This window comes from Leucopleurus acutus (assembly GCF_964270905.1).
Source record: "Leucopleurus acutus genome assembly, chromosome: 7".
NCBI classification, from domain to species: Eukaryota; Metazoa; Chordata; class Mammalia; order Artiodactyla; family Delphinidae; genus Leucopleurus; species Leucopleurus acutus.
In genome coordinates, this window is record NC_139150.1 from 5,965,082 (window position 1) to 5,986,891 (window position 21,810).

General features: G+C 56.5%; 1 protein-coding gene across 1 annotated transcript in view; it reads right to left on the bottom strand.

The window, feature by feature from the left end:
* Positions 1 to 21,810, bottom strand: part of HMCN2 (hemicentin 2) — a gene marked incomplete at its 5' end in the record, with an annotated part of 150,276 nt that overhangs the window by 78,022 nt on the left and 50,444 nt on the right. Inside the window, 10 exons of the mRNA XM_082842097.1 lie at positions 117 to 203; positions 853 to 1,107; positions 3,538 to 3,665; positions 13,087 to 13,252; positions 14,267 to 14,426; positions 14,552 to 14,664; positions 17,971 to 18,115; positions 19,745 to 19,872; positions 20,182 to 20,277; positions 21,139 to 21,327. Of these exons, the coding sequence (XP_082698223.1) occupies positions 117 to 203; positions 853 to 1,107; positions 3,538 to 3,665; positions 13,087 to 13,252; positions 14,267 to 14,426; positions 14,552 to 14,664; positions 17,971 to 18,115; positions 19,745 to 19,872; positions 20,182 to 20,277; positions 21,139 to 21,327 (1,467 nt within the window). The remainder of the gene's footprint in view (positions 1 to 116; positions 204 to 852; positions 1,108 to 3,537; positions 3,666 to 13,086; positions 13,253 to 14,266; positions 14,427 to 14,551; positions 14,665 to 17,970; positions 18,116 to 19,744; positions 19,873 to 20,181; positions 20,278 to 21,138; positions 21,328 to 21,810) is intronic.

Sequence of the window (21,810 nt, forward strand, 5' to 3'; positions counted from 1 at the left end):
GAGTGGGGACCCCACAAGCCTCCACACCCACGCGCACTGCCTACAGTGACCGAGGGCGCTGAAACATGGGTGGGTTTTCTCCCCCTCCCAGCCCAGGGCCCAGGGCCCAGCCTCACCTCTGGCAGGGCATGGCAAGCTGGCGTTCTCTCCTGCTACCCTCTCCAGCAGGCCACTGGTCTCATCGGCCCCCCAGTACGGCGGCTCTGGTGGAAGGTAACGCGGCCACAGTCACACACCCAAACCCAAGGCCTGGTGCTCCCCCGACCAGGAGCCCAGGGCTGGAGGAGGGGGCATTCCCATCCAGAACCCCAGCTGGAATAAGGGGGTACAAGCCCCGCGTTCCAGCCCGCAGCCTCGGGGAGAGTCAGGGCCGTGGCACCAGCTCACCCCCTGCGGGGTGGCCCATGGAACAGTGCCACGCACGACCCCGCGGGCTCGGGGGGCTGAGCTCAGGATCGTCCTGCCCTGCCTTCTCTGAGTGTGTTTCAAATTCATCATAGTGAAAATGCTAGCACCAGGGATCCAGAACTTTCTATGCACCGGGCACTTCACACACATTCTCTCACTGACCCCTCACACGTTACTGGACCCATGTTACAGGGTCAGAGAGTGTAAATGACTGGCCGATGGCTGTCCAGCTGGAAAGTGGGAGAAGCTGGCCCGTTGCTCTTCAATCACCACCTCATGGCGCCTGCACCCCACCCCGAGGACGGAGCCCCCCCTGGGCTGGCAAAAACGGCCCGACACGGCTTTGGGGGCTGGGAGGAAGGAAGGGATCCAGCAGCTCAGAAGCCCAAGCTGCTGCTGGGGAAGGAGTGGGGAGGTAAGCTCTGGGGTTCAGGGGAGACTCACCCAGCACCCTGAGCTCCAGCTCCCAGGCATCCACCCCAGCGCTGCTGGAGGCCTCACAGCGGTACGTCCCAGCGTCCGAGGTTCGGATGGCCATGAAGTGGACGGAGCCATTGGGCCCCCCGCCCCGCAGGGCCACCCCATCCTTGGACCAGGTCAGCTGGGGCTCCGGGTTGCCCTCGGCCACGCAGTTCAGGTCCAGAGCCTCCCCCACCAGTGCCTTCAGGAGCCGCGGGCCCGGCTGCACCTGGGGGGGCACTGACAGGGCCACAGGGAGGGCTGTCAAGGCAGGGGCCCCGGGTGGGGGGAGTCACAGAGCCCAGACTTACAGAGAGGGCCCGGCCTGCTGCAGGGCTCCCCACACCCCTGGCCGTCGCCAACCAGCAGAAATCGTCATTGTGGGGGGCGACTGACAGTAGGACATCCCGTGTGGGCCCCCCCCCGCAAGAGTAGAATCAGCCTTTCCCTTGAACACACGTGTTGCCATCAAAAAATCGCTCCTTGGGCTTCCCTGGTGGCACAGTGGTTGAGAGTCCACCTGCCGATGCGGGGGACGCGGGTTCCTGCCCCGGTCCGGGAAGATCCCACATGCCGTGGAGCGGCTGGGCCCGTGAGCCATGGCCGCTGAGCCTGCGCGTCCGGAGCCTGTGCTCCGCAACGGGAGAGGCCACAACAGTGAGAGGCCCACGTACCGCAAAAAAAAAAAAAAATCGCTCCTCCGTGCTCAGCTTACTCTCCCCCCAGCCCCCACCCCCATCCCCACCCCCAGGCTTGCACCCAGCACCATTTGAGAACCACCAGCTGGGAAACACCAGCTCAGTGCTGGATGGGGACATCGAGGCCCAGGGGGCGGCGGGACTGACTCAGCCCAGGGGGCAGCATGTACAGAAGGGGAGGCTCAAATCCCAGCCCTGTCCCTCTCGGCCACAGGACCCCGCACTGGCTGGGGCCTCGGTTTCCCCTCCTCACAAAGAAGCCCTGGGATGGAATGAGATGCAGGACTAGAGCAGCCAGCAGGGAGCCTGCTCCACTGTGGCGCCTAAAACACTGCGGCTAGACTCACTCTCAGGGTTCCCAGCTCGCTCTTCCCCTTGCCTGGCTTGGGGAGGATAGTGGGTATTGTTTCTTCTGCATTTGTGTTTTTCAAGCAACTTTCCCATCCTCCATCCCAGTTGGTCCCTCCTATGGGGTGGGTGATGCTATGTCCATTTTGCAGATGAAGAAACTGAGGCTCAGAAAGGTTGTGTGACTCGACCAGAGTCACCCACTGCGTCGGCTCATAGGAGCTGGACCGGCCCCAAGGCTGGGTCTGTGTGACCAGGAATCCAGGTGGCTTCCGTGGGGCCAGACTGGATGAGCCTGGGAGAATTCTCAAAGACGAGGACAAGTGTCCTGGGCCCTCGGGGGAAGCTGAGGACACCCATTCCCTTCCCAGCTTCAGAGTAGGAGCCCAAAGATAAGACCATCTATGGAAGCTGGCCCCTGGGCAGAGATCAGCTCCCCCACCCGGAGCCCAGAGCCTCACTATCTAGGAGCACGAGGGTGTACATGCCCTGCCCACTACCCCCCTAAAAACACTTGCTGAAAACAACAGCAGTTTCCACCGTGCTGAGTGCCTGATGTCATCAATACCCTTTCTGACAACTATGGGACAGGCATTATTGCCTCCACTTTATAGAAGAAGAATCCAAGGCTCAGAGAAGCCAAGCAGCTGGCCTAAGGTCACACAGCCAGTCCGTGACAGAGTCAGCATTCGAACCCAGCTCTGCCGACTCTGAGGCCCTGCTCATCACCCTGCTTCCTGCTTCTCTGTTTCTCTCCCATGCTCATGCAAATTCATAGCGAAGCTTTGAGCCCCTCCCTCTCTGAACCTCAGCCTGTCCACCTGTAAAATGGGGAGTCAGCTTAGATCAGGGGTTGGCTTTTTCTGGAAAGGGCTTTTTCTGAAAAGGTTTTGCAGACCAGATGGTCTCTGTCTCAACTACCCAACTCTGCCATTACGGCGTGAGGGCAGCCACGGACGCTACGTAACCAAACGTGTGTGGCGGCACTCCAGCAGAGCTTGTATTTATGGACACTGAAACCTGAACTCCATATCATTTTCATATGTCACATTATTTTCCTTTTTTCCCCCAATCGTTTAAAAATGTAGACATCATTCTTCACTCGTGGGCCACATGAAAACGGCATGTAGGTCAGTAGTGGCTGAGGGCTGCAGTCAGAGGACCCCTGTCTCAGACAACTCATCCCCGTGCACCTGGAGATGACAAGGTCCCCGCCTCTTTGGTGGAGTGACTCCACTGGGTGGCTTCTGTGAATGGAACCTGGACACCCAGGTGAACATGCACTCCTGGGCCCCCACCTGAGCCAGGAACCAGAACCCCCTCCGTGGGTCCCCCTCCCAACGCCCAAGTCTCCAACGCCACGGGGCCCTGCCCTTTGCTCTCAGGGGGCCTCTGAACAGACTCTCCAGGCTCAACCAAGGGGTTCAGGAGAGGGGAAGAAGGGGGGTGAGGAGGAGAGATAAGGCTTGAAAAAGACAGGAAATAGAGTTGATGGAAGAAACACTGGAGGACCATGAAGAGGTGACAGAGCCTGGCGTGGAGATGGGGGAGGGGCACGAGAGGCCTAAGGAAGATGGGGGTTGGGGGAACGGTGTGAGACAGAGGCTGCCAGCCAGGACCTTACCTTGCACCCTGAGGATGTAGTACCGAGCAGCGGACCCCGCAGGGTTACTGGCTGTGCATTCGTAGAGGCCGCTGTCACTCAGCTGGGCCTGGGCCAGATGCAGGGAGCCTGATGGGAGGAGGCAATGCCTGTGGGAGTGAGGGGCACTGGTAAGACCCCAACCGACCCCACCTCTGCCAGAAAGGCCCAAGACCCAACTTGAACCAGCTGCCTCCTCCAGGCAGCCTGCCAGGACTGAGGCAGTGTCCGCCACCCACCCTTCACTCCTCCCCCTGCCCTGCCTCCACTTCCCCCAAACCACCAGGCCAAGGCCATGTCCCCTCCAACTTGCGTGACAGACAAAGAGCACTAGGCTAGGAGTCCGCTGGCTGGCTTTAACTTTGAACCCTTCCCAGCTGGGTGAAGCGAGTCCCTTCACCTCTTGGAGCCTCCATTTCCTCATCTGTAAAATGGGCATATTAAGAAGTTCCGTGGCCGAGGCTGGTGAACAGATTCCACGTGGGCTCAGCCCAGGGCCTGGTACCTAGTCGCCAGTAACTCTTCCTCCTCTAATGCACATGCCTACCGTCCCTCGACCCTGCCCTGAGAGTGGGGATGAGGCCTCATTTGGAGGCCCCCTCAATGGCTTCCAGGGAGAAGCTGCAGCCCAGAGACCCTCTGCGTCTAAGTGCCAGGTCTGGCCATGCTCTGAACCCAGGGCTCTTCAGTGTCCTGCTGTCCGGCGTTGTATTGGGCCCTCAGGAGGAAGTTGTAGAGGTCCCCCATCGCTGCGCTCCCCAACCTGGCCCACCTTGCTGAAGTCACCCGGCCCCCCTCCCACAGGGATCTGGGACCCCCAGCCAGGCTCCTGCAGCTGGGCTGGACCCGAGGGGGCCTCTGCAGATATGATGTCACCAGCCCACATGTGCTGGCTCCGTGCAGTCCCTGCCCCCGTAGAACTGAGTTGGCAGCTGCGGCCACTGGCCACAGCAGGGCCCCAAGTGCAAGCAGCTGGCACGGGGGCGGGGAGTGGGGGTGGTAACCTCCGAGGGCCAGCCCCTCCCCCGCCTAGGCTCATCTGGGTACAGCTGGGCTCCAGTCCCGGTCTCCACTCCCCGCTCTGCTGAGTCTCAGATTCCTCCTCTGCAAAACGGGGATGACAAGAGCCCCCATCTCCCAAGCAGGTTCAGGCCAAGTGCTGGACGTGCACTTATTAAACAGGTCAACATTGCTGGCAATTCAGTCTCTGGACAACCACGGGGGACTAGCTGTGCTCTGCTGGTTTTCCGTCTCCCCATATGTAAAGTGGGCTTGTAATCCCCCTGCCCAGCAAACCCTTCGTCCAGTTTGCCCTGAGCTTCCAGCAGGCACCTGGGGCAAGTTCTCTGAGGACAGTTGTGAGTGATATACCAGGCAGTGGTCTCTAGAGCCCAGGCACTGGGCTGGGACAACTAGGTCCGACCCTGTTCTGCCATGTGCTTGCTGTGTGACACTGGGCAAGTCACTTAACCTTTCTGTGCCTCGGTTGTCTCCTTTTGGAAAAAAGAGACAACAGTGGTACTTAGCCCTCATAGGGCTGTCCGGAGAACTGAAAGACCTAATTCACAGCACAGTGCCTGGAACAGACGTACTCAGCAAAGGTCAGCTGTTATCATGGTGACGACAGTGTATCCATAACGATACGCAATGCAGCTTTGCATCGTTTAAAACTCTTATAGAAATGGTACCACGTGTGTGTGTGTGGGTCTAATTCATTCACTCTTCACTGCTGTATAGTAGTCTGTTGTGTGATCGCACCACAATTGGATTAATTTGTTCTCCTTTTGGTGGGCATTTAAACATTCAGGTTTTCCTTTCCTCCCTCCCTCTCTTCTTTCCTTCCTTCGTTCTTTCTTTCTTTCACCACCAGAGTCCTCTGCACACTGATGTATGTGTCCCCACGCACAGGAGCAGGACTCCGGCGCCACAGGCTCACACACCATCAGCTCTCACAGGTAGAGTCCATCATTCCCCCTTGTAGGGCAGGGCTTCTTATCAGAATCCTCCAGCTATATGTGAAACATACAGATTCCCAGGCCCCGTCCAGAGACTCTGATCTGTGGGGGGAGGCTGGAATCGGGGTCTTACCAAGGTCCTCAGGGGGACCACTCCTTGGGAGTACTGCCCCAGGACCCAGGGAAGTGCCCCTGCCCTGAGAAGCAGCCCGGCGGAGCAGATGGGAACAGGGCTTTGACAGCAAGTGACCCCCGCATCCACCGCCATTCGGCCTCTTGAAGGCTGACCTTGGGCCAAGGACTCTGTCTCCCTGAGCCCCGGTGCCCTCACCTGGGATCACAGGAGACTGCACGTATGGAGTGACATGGTGCACACAAAGCCCATGGTCCCTGGGACATAGTAAGTGCTCGATAAACAGCCCTGCTGCTAGTAAAAACCACGCCCCCCTCAACATGTCTGTGTTTCGCCCCCCAGCCCCCAATCAGCTGGGCAGCCCTAAGTAGGTCCCTTAATCTTCCAAAGTGGAAGAAAAAAGGAAAAAACAACACAGATGCTTTCTTGTCTCAGTGACAAGGAAACATTTCCCCTGTGTGGCTCCCCTCCCCTGGCTTGGCTTTTCTCATCCACAATTTTTTTTTTAAGTTAAATAATGTTGACACCCACCAAACACGAGCCAAATCAGTTTGAGGCTGAAACATACACACTGAGTCACACTTGGTGCAGGGACACGGTTCCCTCAGGGGACTTTGCTGCAAACCTCGACCAGCCAAGCAGGGACGCATGGGTCAGCAAGAAGAGGTCTAGGCTGAGCACCAGAGTTCTGGATCTGAGGTCCAATTCTGCTACAGACGGGCTGAGCCAGCCCAGGCAGGGCAGACAACGTCTCTGAACCCCAATTTCTTCATATTTGAAAAGGCTGCTCTGGAATTCCTTTCTCTCAGAGGTTGCCTTCTAGGTCTTCTAAGAACTTTAGAGAAGTTGCTTCCTCCCTCACCAAGCCCTTAAAAGGATAGGAAGTGGGAGCTTCTGGGATTAAAAAAAAATAATGAAAGAAACTTCCAAAAGTGGAAACAATTCTCAACAGTAAGTGTAGGCATCTTGTCTTTCTCATGATGACCCCCAGGTCATTTCCTAGAGAGGGAAGGCTGCTCGCTATACCACAAAGCAGGAAACGGAACGAATGGAAATTCCATCTTATAAATGGTCAAGCTGAGGCCTGCATAGCCCTCCCCATCACAACCCTCAGCACACCGGCTTGTGACCACCTGTCACCTGCGGGCCCTAAGAGGACACATCCCCAGCCATCTTATTTGCCTTTGTATCCCCAGAACCTAGCCCAGACCTGGCACAGAGCAAACCCCACTCGGACCAGATATAGGAAAAAGGTATGGGGCCTGGGGCAGACCAAACAGGACCTAGAGGTCTAGGGGTTGCGGGGCAGCCCTTCTGCACCGGCCCCACCCCACGTCCCGGGCGCTCTCTCTCCACATTCCCAAGGCTCCTTGGGGTTGGGGGGCTGCAGCCCCGGGAGGGGTGTCAGGGGCAGGGGGGAGGTGGGAGGAAGCGGGGAGAGCGCTGCCGTGTGCCCCGTGCCTGTGGTGTAATTAGCAGCAGCCTCCCCGCAGAGGCGAGAGCAGCCAGATGGCTCCGTGTGGCGCCAAGATGGAAACATGGAGAGGTTCGAGGGGAATTTCCTGTTTATGACCTCCGCTGCACTTGAGGCTTCACTGTTGGCTGTGAGTGTCACACAGCCACGCAGATGACGGGGGACGGGGAGGGAGACCCACCTTCCCTGCCGTGTCCCCCTGGTCCTACGAGCTCCAAGGGGGATGTATCTGCCTGGAGAGACCAAAGGGCATCTGATAGAAAGTGCAAATCCCAGACCACACCTTCGCTGCAACCCAGCTTGGGGTCCCCTCTCCAGCTCCTCTGTGGCTCAGGGAAGCTGCCCCAGCCAGACCCCTTCTCTCACTTACACACTCCTGGAGGCTTTACGGCATTTAACACACCTGTAATCACCTGTCGCTGTCTGATGGCTCCATGAAGGGAGCGGCCAGGTTGCCCAGGTGGTTCCTGCCATGTTACCAGCGCTTAGCACAGGTGCTGGCCCACAACAGGTGCTTGATAAATATTTGATGGCAAATCCCAGCTGTCCCTGTCCACACACGCACCCCTTCCCACCTTCGCTCACACTGTTTCCCACACCCCACCCTGTCTCAAGGCTGCTCTCCTGCCCCCAGACCCTGTTCAAGGCAGCACAGCCTCTAGCTCCTCCACGAACACTTCCCTGACGAGTGCAGGAAGGTTACCCCTCCCCTGCTCTGAGTTCATTCATTCACTCATATGACAAAGAGCCACTGGGTTCCAGGTGGGCCACCGGGGTGAAAGCAATGCACCCCGTCCTCTGGCTGCTCAGAATCTGTGGTTGGCCTGCGCCCAGGTCCTTTTGCTGTGTCCCATGCTCCCCCTGCTGCCCCCGTTTCTAAAGGGCCCGTCCAACCTCACCGTGTGAGCAGAGCCTTCTGGGCGGAGGCTGTCAAATGAATGAACAGCACCCCCTGCAGAACCAAGCCCACCAGAAGCTGATCCTCAACCACAGCCGGCAGAGCAACAGCACTCAACAGATGTCCACCACGTGCAGATACGTGCCGGGCGCTTGTCTGCCGGGCTGGGGTGGGATCTGAGGCTGCAGCGGGGATTGCCCATCCCCCCTGCCCCCAGCACCAGTCAGCCTGGACAGCACCTTCAACCACCAGTGGCCGCTCTGACCCTGACCCACACCATAGACCCTTATAAGGAAGCCCCAAACGGAAACTCCAAGCTGGAGCAGTTTAGGAAGAGGGGCCTGATATCAAGGAAAGGGCCAAGTACAATATGTGAGCGAGGGGGAGAATACACATCCTCTGAGCCCGTGCAACATAAACCCAGAGGTGCTAACAGGTGACAGCTGTCTACACTTGAGCGCTTCCTATGCGCCACCGCACAGCTAAGCACTTCCGTGCACACTGTCAACTTGAAACCCTCAACAGCCAAACCGCAGATCCTACTATCATCACCCCTTTTGCAGAGACCCAGAGAGATGGAGTCCCGCTGTCCATGGTCACCCAGCCACCAGGCCAGGAATCAGATGAGCTATGAAGATCCCCCAAGGTAAAGATCCCACGAGGGGCCCCTGGGCAGTCCGTGCCATGCCACTCGCTTCTAAGGAGGAAGCAGCTTTTCTCCTGGATCGTCAGAACCCAGCTGCAGCCCCCCACCTCTCCACTGGGCCATGAGAGGGAGGGGGTGTGCCGACGGCCCTGCAGCATCCTCGGGGTGCTCTATCCTCTCCCTGTCCCCTCCCCTCCCCCAGATGCGGCTGGTTTGGCCCTGTGTGGGACCCTGGCCGGCTGCCCCCGGGAGCCCGTGCTGAAGCCAGGAGTACTCGCAGCTGTCCCAGATACACATCAGAACCAGAAACAAACATTGTTGCCTAGCAACACCACCTCGCCCCAGCATCCCTGGGCTGAATCATGGGACCAGAGCCACTAGGCACTCTCTGGCCACCATCGCCTGTCCAACCCTTTCATTTCTCAGACGGGAAGACTGAGGCCCAGAGAGGGGAAGGGTCTTGCTCGGGTTCATTCAGAGAGCTGGGGGCAAGGCTGGGATGGGACCCTAGGTCTTTTGCTACCTGATGTCACACACAGCCGGAGCCCATGTCTTCTCTCTCCTAGACAGTTTCGGCACAGTCCTGGGCACAGGAGATGCTCAATAAATCCTGCGGACTTCAATTCTGAATTCACAACTCAGATGGTCCTTTCACAAACAGCAGTCCCACAGGGTAAGAGGCACCCGATAACCATTCCCAGTCTTGGACTCAGCCATTGGCTTTCAGGGCTATACCCCAAGGAAATTACCCAGGAGATAAAGAGAAGCATTCGTGCAAAAATGTTCCAACAGCCCCATTTATTACCGCCCAAAACTGGCAACGGAGCATCTGCCCCAAACAGAGAAAGCTTAGCAACGATGAGGGCTGAACGCCCTGGAATGTTATCTTGCCCTTTAAATGGAAAGCAATGACGCGGGCCAGGATGAATCTAGAAAATGGGTAAATGCGGAAAAATATCAATGATAAGGGCAGAATGGAAGAGGCACTCAATTTAATTCTCTAGAAGCATCTACAAGAACACCCTGGAAGGGGTCGTGGACACAGGTGGGTGGCTTAGAGTTTCATGGGTACTCAAGCTCCTACTATGTTTTCTTTGCACTAGGACTTTCTGACTCAGGAGGTCAAGGCTCCCTGAGTTCAGAATATTCTCTAGAATCTCCAGAAAGAGCAGTGGCCTGCCCGACCTTGGCCCAGAAGCCCGATATGTGTGTGTCCACGTGTTCTCATGTCTGCATCTCTGCTGTGTCTGTGTGCATGTCCACATGTGTTTGTATCTGTGTTTGTGTCAGTGTGCGTGGCCGTGTGTCTACGTGTGTCTGCGTCTGTCTGTGCACCTGCCCATGTGTATTCATGTCTATATGTGTCCGTGCATGTCTGTATATGTCTGTGCATGTCTATGTGTGTCTGTGGGTGTGTGGGTGTGCACGTTAGGGCCCAGCCCGGGAAGTGAGGTCAGGATCCCAGTTCCCCACACCCCATGGCTTCTGTTTCCCCCTCAAGGCACTAGGCATGATGCCGCTCAACACACCCACCTCCAGGATGGCCAACAGGAGAAGAGGGCCACCCCCCACCCAAACAGAGTTGCAGGAGGCCTCAGAGGCTCGGCCACGCTGTGGTTCTCAACCCTGACTGCACCAGAGTTACCGAGGAGCTCTGAAGAAGCACCAGTACTGGAGGTCTGTTGGTGACCCTGACCGCAGCCCTTGGCCAAGGTTGGCACAGGTTCGGGAGAGAGAGGTCCCGGGGACCCCGAATAGGTTCAGGGCTTCCCCCATCCAAGGACAGAGAAGGGGGTCACCACAGAAGAGGGGGCAGCTCAGCCAGGCAGAAGGAGCACAGAACCTGGAGGTAGACGAACACCCAGGACTCATCAGAATAAGTTCTCAAGCTTCCAGAACGGCAGCTTTGAAGCTGAGCCCTGGGGGTCCCTCGGAGAAGGAAGAGGAAGAGACAGAGGAGGTAGAGGGGAAGGGGAGCAGACAGACAGCAAAGCTACCCCCGCACCACCACTGCTCCCTGCGTGTTTCCCATGGGTTTTTAAAAACCTGCATCTTCTGTCTGAACGGCTGTGGGACTAAGGGGAACTGTGTGTCCGGCAGAAAAGGGAGCTTTGTTCTGCATGGGGAAGCTATCAGATGCCACAGGGAGAGGCCCAAAGAACGGCGGGGACCCAGAGCCCGCAAATGAAGTGTCAATACAATCAAAGGTCTGTGAGGTTATTCACCATCGCCAGCAAGTGGAAACAGCCCAAGGGTCCGTCAACTGGTGACTAAATCGACAAAAGGTGCTCTATCCAGGCAACGGAATATTATTCAGCCACAAAGAGGACCAAAGCCCTGACACCTGCTCCAACATGCAGGCGCCTCAAAAACATGATGCTAAGTGAAAGCAGCCGGACACAGAAAGCCACAGAGCGCACGATTCCATCTACGTGAGACGTCCCGAAGAGATCAATCCAGAGACAGAGAGCAGATGAGTGGTTGCCGGGGGCTGGGCGGGGGTTGCGCAGGGATGGCAAGCGGCTGCCAATGAGTGTGGGGATTGCTTTTGTGCAGGAGGTGCTGGAGATGTCCTAAAGTTAATTGTGGTGATGGTTGCACAACTCAGAATTTACTTAAAAACACAGAATTGGGGCGTCCCTGGTGGCACAGTGGTTGAGAGTCCGCCTGCCGACGCAGGGGATGAGGGTTCGTGACCCGGTCCGGGAAGATCCCACATGCCGCGGAGCGGCTGGGCCCGTGAGCCATGGCCGCTGAGCCTGCGTGTCCGGAGCCTGTGCTCCGCAACGGGAGAGGCCACAACAGTGAGAGGCCCACGTACCGCAACCAAAAAAAAAAAAAAAAAAAAGCATTTGTCTTAAAAAAAAAAAACACAGAATTGGAAAGCATGCCATTTATGTCTCAATAAAGCTTTTCCATTGAAAAAAGTTGGTGGGAATTAAATAACACACAGGATGATGATAATTTTTGAAAGCTGGAAATGATGCTTTAGTTTACAGCAGCAGCAGGAAAATGCCGTCAAAGTGATTTTCCACCACTGACAATGTACTAAGCATCGCACATCCGTCACTGTATCTTGAGAACAGGGTTTCAACCTTGTTCACTTCACAGATGGAGAAACGGTCCAAGAGGAACCAGCGGCCACCTGAGGCCACACGACTAATACAGAACCAGCCGGGATCCACGCTCGGGTCTGATGAGCTCCAGGCTCTGAGCCCTTCCCCCCAGCCCCACCCTCCAGGCATATTTTCCCACCCCACGCAGGTGAGCTCCTGGGACCTCAGAAATCTCAAGAGAAAGCCGTAAGCCAGCACGAAGTGGAGGGGGCCAGGGGAGAAGGGACACAGCAAAACTCAGGATGGCAGAAGCAGCTCTCACAGATTTACGGCTCCCGGCCGATCTATTAACGCATCACAAGGAGGGGTGAACAAATTGGAAATGCGGTGTGCCATTTCAGTAGCAAATCATAAATAAACAAGCACCCGCCAGGCGGCTGCCAGCCAAGGAGCCAGGACCAGGCTTTCTGCGGAGAGATGCAGGCTCCCCAGACGACCACTCCCTCCCACACCTACGACCTGGGCTGCGGAGACACCAAAGGGTGCACGGATGGGGGCAGCACAGCGCCAGCCCAGCCCCAGGACCCCAGCCGCGCGCAGGCGTGCAGGCTTCGAGGACGGGAGGGCGCACCAAACAGATGTCCTGAGAGGTAGAGACCCACGTGTGGGTGTCAGGAGTGGGATCTTGCACAGCAGGCTGCTCTGAGACCTCCTCCATCTGGAACTTCTCAAAGGCCCCGCCAGGGCTGAGGTCACCGGCCAGAGGTGCCCCCTCGCAACAGCCCCACTCCTCGAGGGTCAAGGGTCCCAGGAGTCTGAGGCCTTCTTGTGTGGAACCACCCCACCTGACACCCCTGCCTGGGGAGGTGCAGCCAGGCTTTGAAGGATGCCCAAGCACCCCCTCCCTTTCTGCCCCCTCTCAGGTTCCCTGAAAGCCCCGCTGCCAGACACCTGGTCCGCGGAGCCGGCAAGGACGGCGCACGCGTGTCGTTCAGGAGGCTGTCTCAACCGTGGCATCACTCCTTCCTAGCTGAGTGACCACAAGCAGGTCACCCCACCTCGCTGAGCCTCAGTTCCGCTCAGTTCTGCTCCGCTGAGCAGATGGAAGGCGATCCTGCGCGCAGCGCCCCTCGGCCGTGGGTGAAGCACTGCGTGTGTGTTATTTCAGAGGCCTTCCCCCTCTGAAGGGCACCCGTGCTCCCTTAAAGGTCAATGGCCAAAAGTGCTGTGTGTGTAATCGGATTGCATGCCCCTGGGGGTGTCCACAGGGTCCCATACACTGGCCGGGTCACTGGTCACCTGGAGGTCAGTTTCCCCAAACCCCAAGCTCTGTCCATCCCCAGACCCAAGGCCTCGCAACCGGGGTTACCTGTCGGTGACGGGTGGCACAGGGAGGGAGTCCTTGACCCAGGTGACCAGGGGGGGTGGAGAGCCCTGGGCTTCGCAGTCCAGGGTCACCTCGTCACTGGCCTTGGCTGTGACACTCAGCGGCTTGTCTGCGTCACATGACCCGTTCACAAGGATCCTGGGCTTGGCTGTAGGTAGAATCATGCAGCGGGTGTGAACAGAGCAGGGAGTCCGGGGTCGCGGCCCAGAGGGGACCAGCACGGCTCCCCCAGGAAGCCGAGGTGGCACTGTCGCCCCAGAGATGCAGAAGGTGGGTGGGCTCTATTATAATGGCAGAGTGTAGGTTTCAGGGTGGGCTCGGATCCAATGGTTTCCCCTAGTCATACCCCACCCCCCATGTCTACCCCATCCTCCCGCTGGAAGCTCATCTTGCTTTGATGACCCTGACATGGTCCCTCCTGCCCCAGTGTCCTCCTCTCGCTTCTCTCCATCCTGCTTCCCTTCCCTGGGGACCTTCTGGCAGGTTCTGTCCTCCCTCTCCTCTCTCTCCCTTATTCTCAGGAATAAACGGGATTAACCATCAGATGATGCCCAGTCTCCCTTTGTGCCAAGGGCCCCAGGGAAACACTGGTTCCAAACAGTTCAACACACAGTTAATTATTTAATCACAGTTGTGATGGGCACTAAGAAAGGGACATTCCAGAGAGTTCACAGCAAGGGGATTTGACACAGCCTCAGAGATCAGACAGAACTGAGATCTGACTGATGGGACCAGGGAAGGGAAGGGCATTCCAACAGAAGGAACTGCACATGCAAAGGCCCTGAGGCAGGATGGATCATTTAAGAAACTGAAAGGAGGCCAAAGGGTCTGGGCACAAAGAGCTGGGGAGAAAGGTGGGCGAGGGGGCTGCCAAGGTGGGAGGGGGCCAGTGTAGGGCCTGGGTCTTTCCAGCCTTGTTCATGTGACACTTTCCCCCCATCCGGTGGCAAAGGGCTGAGTTGGAACCTCTCGTAGAGCATGCCCACGCTACAGGGGACAGTGCTCTGAAGGACAGCTTTGGTCTACATGCCCTTCAGACGTGAGGAGTTTAGAGGCAGGGTTGACGAGATGCAAGGAGGATGCAGGTGAGGTCAGACTGTCCATGCCCCTGCCTCAGTACCTGGCAAGCCCCGCTCCCAGGACAGGGGTGGCCCTCACTCACTGTTGACAGAAAGCTGCATCTCCTGGCTGGAGAAGCCCACGGCGTTGGTGGCTGTGCAGACATAGGCCCCTGCATCCTGGGCAGATGGCCGGGCGATGACCAGGGTACCGTCCTTCCTCACATTGTAGTGGGGATCCCTGGAGGCCAGGGCATTGGTTTCCTGTGGTAGAGTCACAGGTGGCATCAGCAGAGCCCCCACCCCACGGCGATTTGCATCATTCCTCTCCCCATGATGCACTGGGCCTACCTCTCTGGTTAACCTTTGTGGTAACAGGCTTCACCTACCTTGGTCCAGGTGACGGTAGGGGTGGGCACTCCTGAGGCTACACAGGGGAGAGAGGCTGGAACGCCTTCATTGGTGATATGGTGGGTGGCCGTGGGCTGGATTCTAGGTGGCACTTTTAAAAACAAACCAATTTCATAAACCAAAGTTCATAGCAGCATTATTCACAACAGCCCAAAGGTGGAAACAATCCAAACAGAGGGGATGGATAAACAGAACGTGGTGTGTCCATATGGAATATTATTCAGCCCTAAAAATGAGTAAGCATCTGACACACGTTACAACATGGAGGAACCTTGAAAATGTTACCCTAAGTGAAATAAGCCAGACACAGAAGGACAAACGCTGTGTGATTCCACTTACACAAGATACCTAGAACAGGCAAATTCATAGAGACAGGAAGCAAAATGGTGGTGGCCAGTGGCTAGGGGAGGGGGAAATGGGGAATTGGTGGGTACAGAGTTTCAGTTTGGGAAGGTGAAAAAGTTCTGGAGATGGACGGTGGTGATGGTTGTGAAACCGGGCCATACAGGGTTAAAAAAACCCATCCTGAAACTGTGCCCCATGGGGTTAACAGAAATTCCTGGCTTGTCTTCCAGCTTGCTAAAAACCCCTCTGCTTGAGCCCCGCCTTCACTTAGCAAGTTCGCTTAATTGTTTTGTTGCAAATTGCAGACCCTCCAAGCTTCATGCAGCCTAAATAATAAGATGTTTGTCTGAGTTGTTTTCCAGGAACTTGGTGTCTAGTTCGAGCTCAAGCCGGCTAAGACTGGTTGGGACCACAGACCCTAAAACTGGGCCTGCACAGGTGTCTGGTGAATGACCTTTTGACATCAGAGGGCCAAAGACCCCTCCCTCAGATCATGCTAGGCGCCACCATTTTTGAACACGCATCCCAGGAAGAAGCAAGTAACCCAGATACGCCTGCACAGAACACTAATTACCTCACCTTTTCCCTACCTGCAATCACCTTTCCCCACGCCTAAGACCGCCCTGCTTCCTTATCCCATAAATACCCCAAGCCCCCGGCCTTTGGGGAGGTGGACCTGAGTCTTGCTCTCCTGTCTCCACGCTTGGCTGCCTTGTGAACACATCCTTTCTCCGCTGCAAACCTCGGCGTCTCAGCCCTTTGGCTTGCTGTGCATTGGGCAAACGAACCTGGTGGCACAACGATGTGAATGCCACTTATGCCACTTAATTTATGCCACTAAACTGTAGGCTTTAAAATGGTTAAAATGGCAAGTTTTATATTATGTATATTTTATCATGATTGTTAAAATTTTTTTATTTTTTGGCCGTGCCATGTGGCCTGTAGGGTCTCAGTTCCCCGACCAGGGATCGAACCCGTGCCCCCTGCAGTGGAAGCACAGAGTCTTAACCACTGGACTGCCAGGGAAGTCCCTATTTTATCATGATTTAAAAAAAAAAAAAAAAAACAATTTTAACAGAAGAAGACAGCCACCACTGCTGTAAATTCATGCCCCAGACATAGGGCAGCCTGTGTTTAGGAACCAGCTGTGCCGTTTCTTAACTGTGGGACTTTGGATAAACCACTTAATCTTTTGGTACCCGTATTCCTTGGTCAGCTGAAAAGCTAAATTAACCCTAATTCCCTGCTCACTCTCTGGGGATGGACGGATGAGAAACGGCACAAAATAGTGTTCACAGGACATAGTGAACTTGAAAACAAGTGCAAAATCTGTCCTGGGCGCCATCCAGATGTGCAGGCATTAAAACAGGGCGGGAGTGAGGGATGTCTCCAAGAGGAGCAGGGGAGGAGGAAACGGGCCTGGAAAAACCAGAACCGGGAGGGAAAGCCAGAGGCCAAGGGCTCTGACGGTAACACTCAGTTCCTTTAGGGTGGGAAATGCCCTTCTGGATTTTCCCAGGTGGCAAAAGCCAGCAAGTCGATTAGCGTTTGTTGAACGGAAACGAAATTAGCCAAGAGAGATGGGCTCGATCGCCACTGCACAGAGGAGGCTGTGCGGCAGGGTGGGAAGTTAGGGCGTGAGGCTTTCTACAGAGGCAGCCTCTGCTGATCCTGTGACTTGGTGAGTTACCTCCATCCCGGAGCCTCGGCTTCCTTAACGTCAAAGAAGCGTGGAGTCTTTTAAACCCGCCTCTTGGAGCTGTTAGGGAAATTAAGTGAAACCTGCACACAACCTCTCAGAGAGAGGTCTGGCACATGACACATGCCCAACCTTTGATCGCTCTTATTAATTGGAATTATGAGGAGACAGGACAGCTGGGTTCTAAACCCAGCCTCTTCTGCACCTCAGTTTTCCTCTACAAAATGGGGAATGATGAGTTCTTCCCGCTCATCCCTCGGGGTTTTAATAGAACAAGTGAAACAAACAAACAAAAAGAGGATATTAACATATGCGGTAAATGACAGAACATAACCAGACTTAGTTTAAACTTCTTGTTTTACCTTAAAAAGAATGGTGGTACCTGGTTGGGTGGGTGAAGGGAAACAGGGACTCTCCAACGCTGTGGGTGGGGAAGTAACAGGGCAAAATACACGAAAAGCCCTAAAAATGTGCAATCTCTGTGAGTCAAAACTCAATTCCACAACCATAGTTCATCCTAGGGAAAGAATTGGTGATGTGGGCAGAGGTGGAGCACGAGAATTTTTTTGTTGCCGGATGTGCAGGCTCAGCGGCCATGGCTCAGGGGCCCAGCCGCTCCGCGGCACGTGGGATCTTCCCGGACCGGGGCACGAACCCGCGTCCCCTGCATCGGCAGGCGGACTCTCAACCACTGCGCCACCAGGGAAGCCCAAGCATGAGGATGTTTATCCCCGGGTGTTCATGCTGGTGAGAAACAGGACACTAGGGGACAGGTTAGACACTCCTGGCTCATACAAACAGGGGACGTGCAGCCTTGAACCACTGCTTCTGAGTATTACTGACAGAAAAGAGTCATAAAATATTGTCACAAGAAACACTCAGGTTGCAAGACAGTAATATTACCTGGTTCCAGTTGGTTTCTAACTATTTCTATGTATGTGTACACAAAGGATTTATACCTAATTTATATAAAGAATATATATCATGCAAAAATAATTTATATACAACATATCTAAAGAGTATATATAATGTATATATTATATAAATATATACAGTGTGTGTATATGTACATGTGCAAACTCATGTGTGTATAAAGTATGAAAGATACACACCAAGACGTAAAATTATTCTGGTTCTTCTTAGCTACTGGTATTAAGGGAGGTTGCTTTTTGTTTGGTTGGTTTTGTTTTGGGGTTTTTTTTTTTTTGGAGGCGGGGGGGTTGTCCAAGCTCTAAATTTCCTACAGTGAATATGTACTATTTGTGCAATTTGTTTAAACAGAGATGTTCAAGGTCAAGCTCCCCCCGGGTGCCCTCCCCCATCGCATCCTGCCCCCACCACCCCGGGACTCACCTTGGACAACCAGCTGCACGTCCCTGTGCTGAGAGCCGGCCGTGTTGCTGACCAAACAGGTGTACCTCCCTGCATCCTCCAACAGCGCCTGGTCAAGGTGGAGACTGCCATCTGCTCGGACGGAATGCTGGCTGCCCGGTGGGAGCTGGTGAGGGTGAGGAAGCACCAGTTTGGGCCGAGGGCCCCACTCAGAGCCAGCTGAGAGAGAGCACCCCAGAAACCTCACCGCCTACCAGGCCAGCAGGGAGCAGCCTGGCCCAAGAGGCCAGGGGTTGGGAGAGGGTGGGGGAATCTGGGGGGGGCGGTGATGCTCCTACCCCTTCCCTGATATTCACCCACCCCCCCACAGACCCTCAGGGCCAGGTGGGCCCGACCCCTGGCCCCCCGCTGACCCCACTCTCCCAGGGCCAACTGGTCCAGGGCGAGACACCTGACCCGAGGGGACTGATGGGAGCCTCCCCCAGGAGTGCAGGGTTGGAGCAGAGCCTTTACGAAGTCAGGGCTGAAGCTCCAAGGCCCTCGCACGCTGAGGCCACGGAGAGGAAGGACAGCCCGTCTGTGGGGAGAGAACAGAGCCATGCAGAGCGGAGCAGGGTGTGGCCGCATCAGATGCGGCCCCAGGGAGAGAAGCAGGAAAGCCACTCCTGATGGGTGCCCACGTCTGTCCCCATCAGCACCGGGGCAGGGCAGGTGGCGCTGGTCCTGGATGGGGCCTGGGGCAACCTCTATAAAGATGTCCAGCCAGTCCATCCCTGGTGAGGGGCCCCAAAACCTTTCCACCAGGCCTGAGCCCGCTTTAAGCCTCCCTGTCCCTGTTCCACGAACCCAACCGCACATTCTGCACTCCAGTTCCGGGAGAGGCTCCTGGGCTGTCTCGGTACCAGGCCCTTTCAGGCTGAGTGAGCTCGAGGGGGGCCCTGCTCCTCGCACTCGGCAGCTGGGCAGGCGCAGGTCCACCCAGTATCCCCACTGAACTAAACGAGCTCTGCGTCTCCAGCCACTTCCTGTCCTGGACCAGAGCCACCCCTCCCCACGTGCCCATCGGAGTCTCCTGAGGAAGGCTCCTCACTGCCCCAGCCTCTGTGCCCAGGCACAGTCCTCCTCGGGGTCACATCTAATCACACAGGCTGCGGAAGGAGTCGTCCACTCAAGCAGCCTCGGCAAAGCCTCCCTGCTCCGGGAGCTGGACCCTGTCTGCACTGCATCAGGGACCGGAACAACAGGCCCGGGACGAGGGCAGCCACCTGGTCACATAGTCACTGCCTCTCCGGGTGTCCAGCGTCTGCCGTCTGCTGGGACAAGGGCACCTCTTTTATAGCTTCCAGGACACAAGGACCGCGGGATGTTGAGGATAGGCCAGAAGGATGGAGGAAAAGGGAGAGGCGAAGGAGTGAATGGCAGAAAGGAAATAGAGGGAAATAAAGAAAACCACATGGATGGGAATGGGCGAAGCAGCCCCTGTGCATCCAGCAGTGTGCCAGGGAGCCGGGCAGATGCTCAGCCGCTCGGGTCATGTCTCTGCCCTGGAGTCATCCGAACGGGGGTGACGAATGCATTGCGTCTGTGCCCCCGCCCACAGCACTAACGATGCACAAGCCCCTCTGGCCAAGGACTCTAGAGGGGGAAGGATGCTATCAGTGCGTTATCAGAGAAGGTTCTGGAAAGAAGCAGGAAGGAAGAGGACATTCCAAAACAGGGGAACCGCAAAGCAGAGACCGAGGTGTGAACGTGACAGCGCCCTCCTCCCCTGCACCCAGAGGGGCCCTGCACTCACGGGCTGGCCGGCCTTGAGCCAGCGCCTCTCGGGGCGGGGCCTCCCAGCCAGGATGATGCAGGGCAGGGACACGGGCTGCCCCTCCAGCACCCGGACGGTGGAGGCACTGCTGGCGATCTGTGGAGGTGCTATCGGGAGAGGAGACAGTGTGGGTACACGAGACTCCTGTGGGTGGGCATCCGGGGGACAGAGGCCCCCACTCCCCACTGTCTCCTCCCCAGGGAACCAGTGGAAGCATCAGGATTGGGGACCCCAAAGGGTCAAAGGGCACACTTCTTGGGGCACACTGCCCAGGAAGTAGGGGTCCAGATGCTCCTCCTGGAGAACCTGGCTGTGGACACACCTGTCCCAAAGGATGGACAGTCACGGGGGGGGGGGTGTCTCTGAGGGTGCCTGGTGTCCCCCCCAAACCCTCCTCTCCAGATCCACCAGCGAACCATGTCCAGTCACAAGGAGGTGGGCCTCTGCCTGGACCTTCCCGAAGACATTTTGAGCTTCACAGACATACGGGGCCTGGTCTTCAGGAATCACACCTGAGGGGCAGGAAAGAGGCAGGCCTGATTGTCAGAGCACATCACGGCTCCAGCCCCCACAGGCTCCAGCTCCCCAGGTGCAGACGCGCCCTTGTCACAGTCTGGCCCTGCGGAGGTTAGGTAGGAGGGCTGGGATGGCGGAGGAGGAGAGGGCTGGGGGATACAGCCAGTCCTTGGAAAGGTGAGAAGGCCTCAGCTTGTTCATGGGTAGCATGGGGATAACTTATCAATAACTGCACGCTGTAGTGTGACTGGGAGGGGTCAATAGATAATGCAAATACAGCGCTCAGCACCGGCCTGGCACACAGTAAACAGGAGCTGTAGTAGTGACGCTGATGATGGTGGTGAGGACGATGGTGGGGATGGTGAGGATGGTGGTGATGGTGATGGTGATGGTGAGGATGGTGAGGATGATGGTGATGGTGAGGATGGTGGTGATGATGGTGATGATGATGGTGGTGATGGTGATGGTGGTGATGGTAATGATGATGATGGCGGTGATGGTGAGGATGGTGGTGATGATGATGGTGGTGATGGTGAGGATGATGGTTACCACCTATGACACTATGTGTCAGGAACTGTGCTAAGGGATTTACGTGTATTATTCACGCAATAGCTCCTTAAGGTGGCCTGTTATTAAACCCAGGTGGTACGTATTGTCATTATCACTATTGTGACCAGTGCAGAGTAGTGGGATGACGTGACCAGAGTCAACCAACTGAAATATGACCCTGCAACAGCCTGACCTATGGTCAGCACTGGGGGTCAGGGCCCTGCTCCCGGCCACCCAGTCTGGGGGCTGAGGGTGTCAGAAGCCATTCTGTCTCCCCAGCCCACCCTCCCTCAGCCCCAATCTCTTACTTTCAAAGAACAGCACTCCTGAATCAGGCCGCCCAGTCGTGCTGCCCCGCCCGGGCCCCAGTGGCTGGCCATCTCCACGGCGCCAGGTGACCATAGGGGATGGGCGGCCCGTGGCCCGGCCCGCCAGGAGGGCGCTCCTCCCCAGTTCCACGGTGACATCCTGGGGCAGCTCTGTCAGCTGGGGCGCATCTGCAGGGAGGTGAGCGGTCAGCCTCACCCAGCCCCCAGGGCACTGTTCGGAGGCCTCTGCCTCCCCTCCGGTCGCTGGGGGCGTTTCCCTCTTCCAGCCGCGCCCTCATGAACCTGACTCATACCCAGGGCTCCCGGGGCCAACTTAAGTTTGGCAGGTCCACCCTGAAGAGCTCCTGAGGATGAGGAGGAGAGCAAGTGCCCTTTGGCAGGGTGAAGTCCTCACACCCTACGTGGGGTCTCAGGGACCCCGCTTTGCCCAGCCATACGGGAGAGCAACATTCCTGCTTCTGCTCTTTGCACCTCCTGGGAAGCCCACCTCAGAGGGGCTGCAAGTCACCCTCCACCACAGGAGCCCCACCAGCTCTGCGCGTCACCTCCCTTGCCCTCTTCCTGGGCCACGGGGGCTTCCTTTCACGGGTCTCCTAGACTCCGGCAACCATTTCCCAAAGAGCCAACTTCGTGGGGAGGTTCTAGCTCATC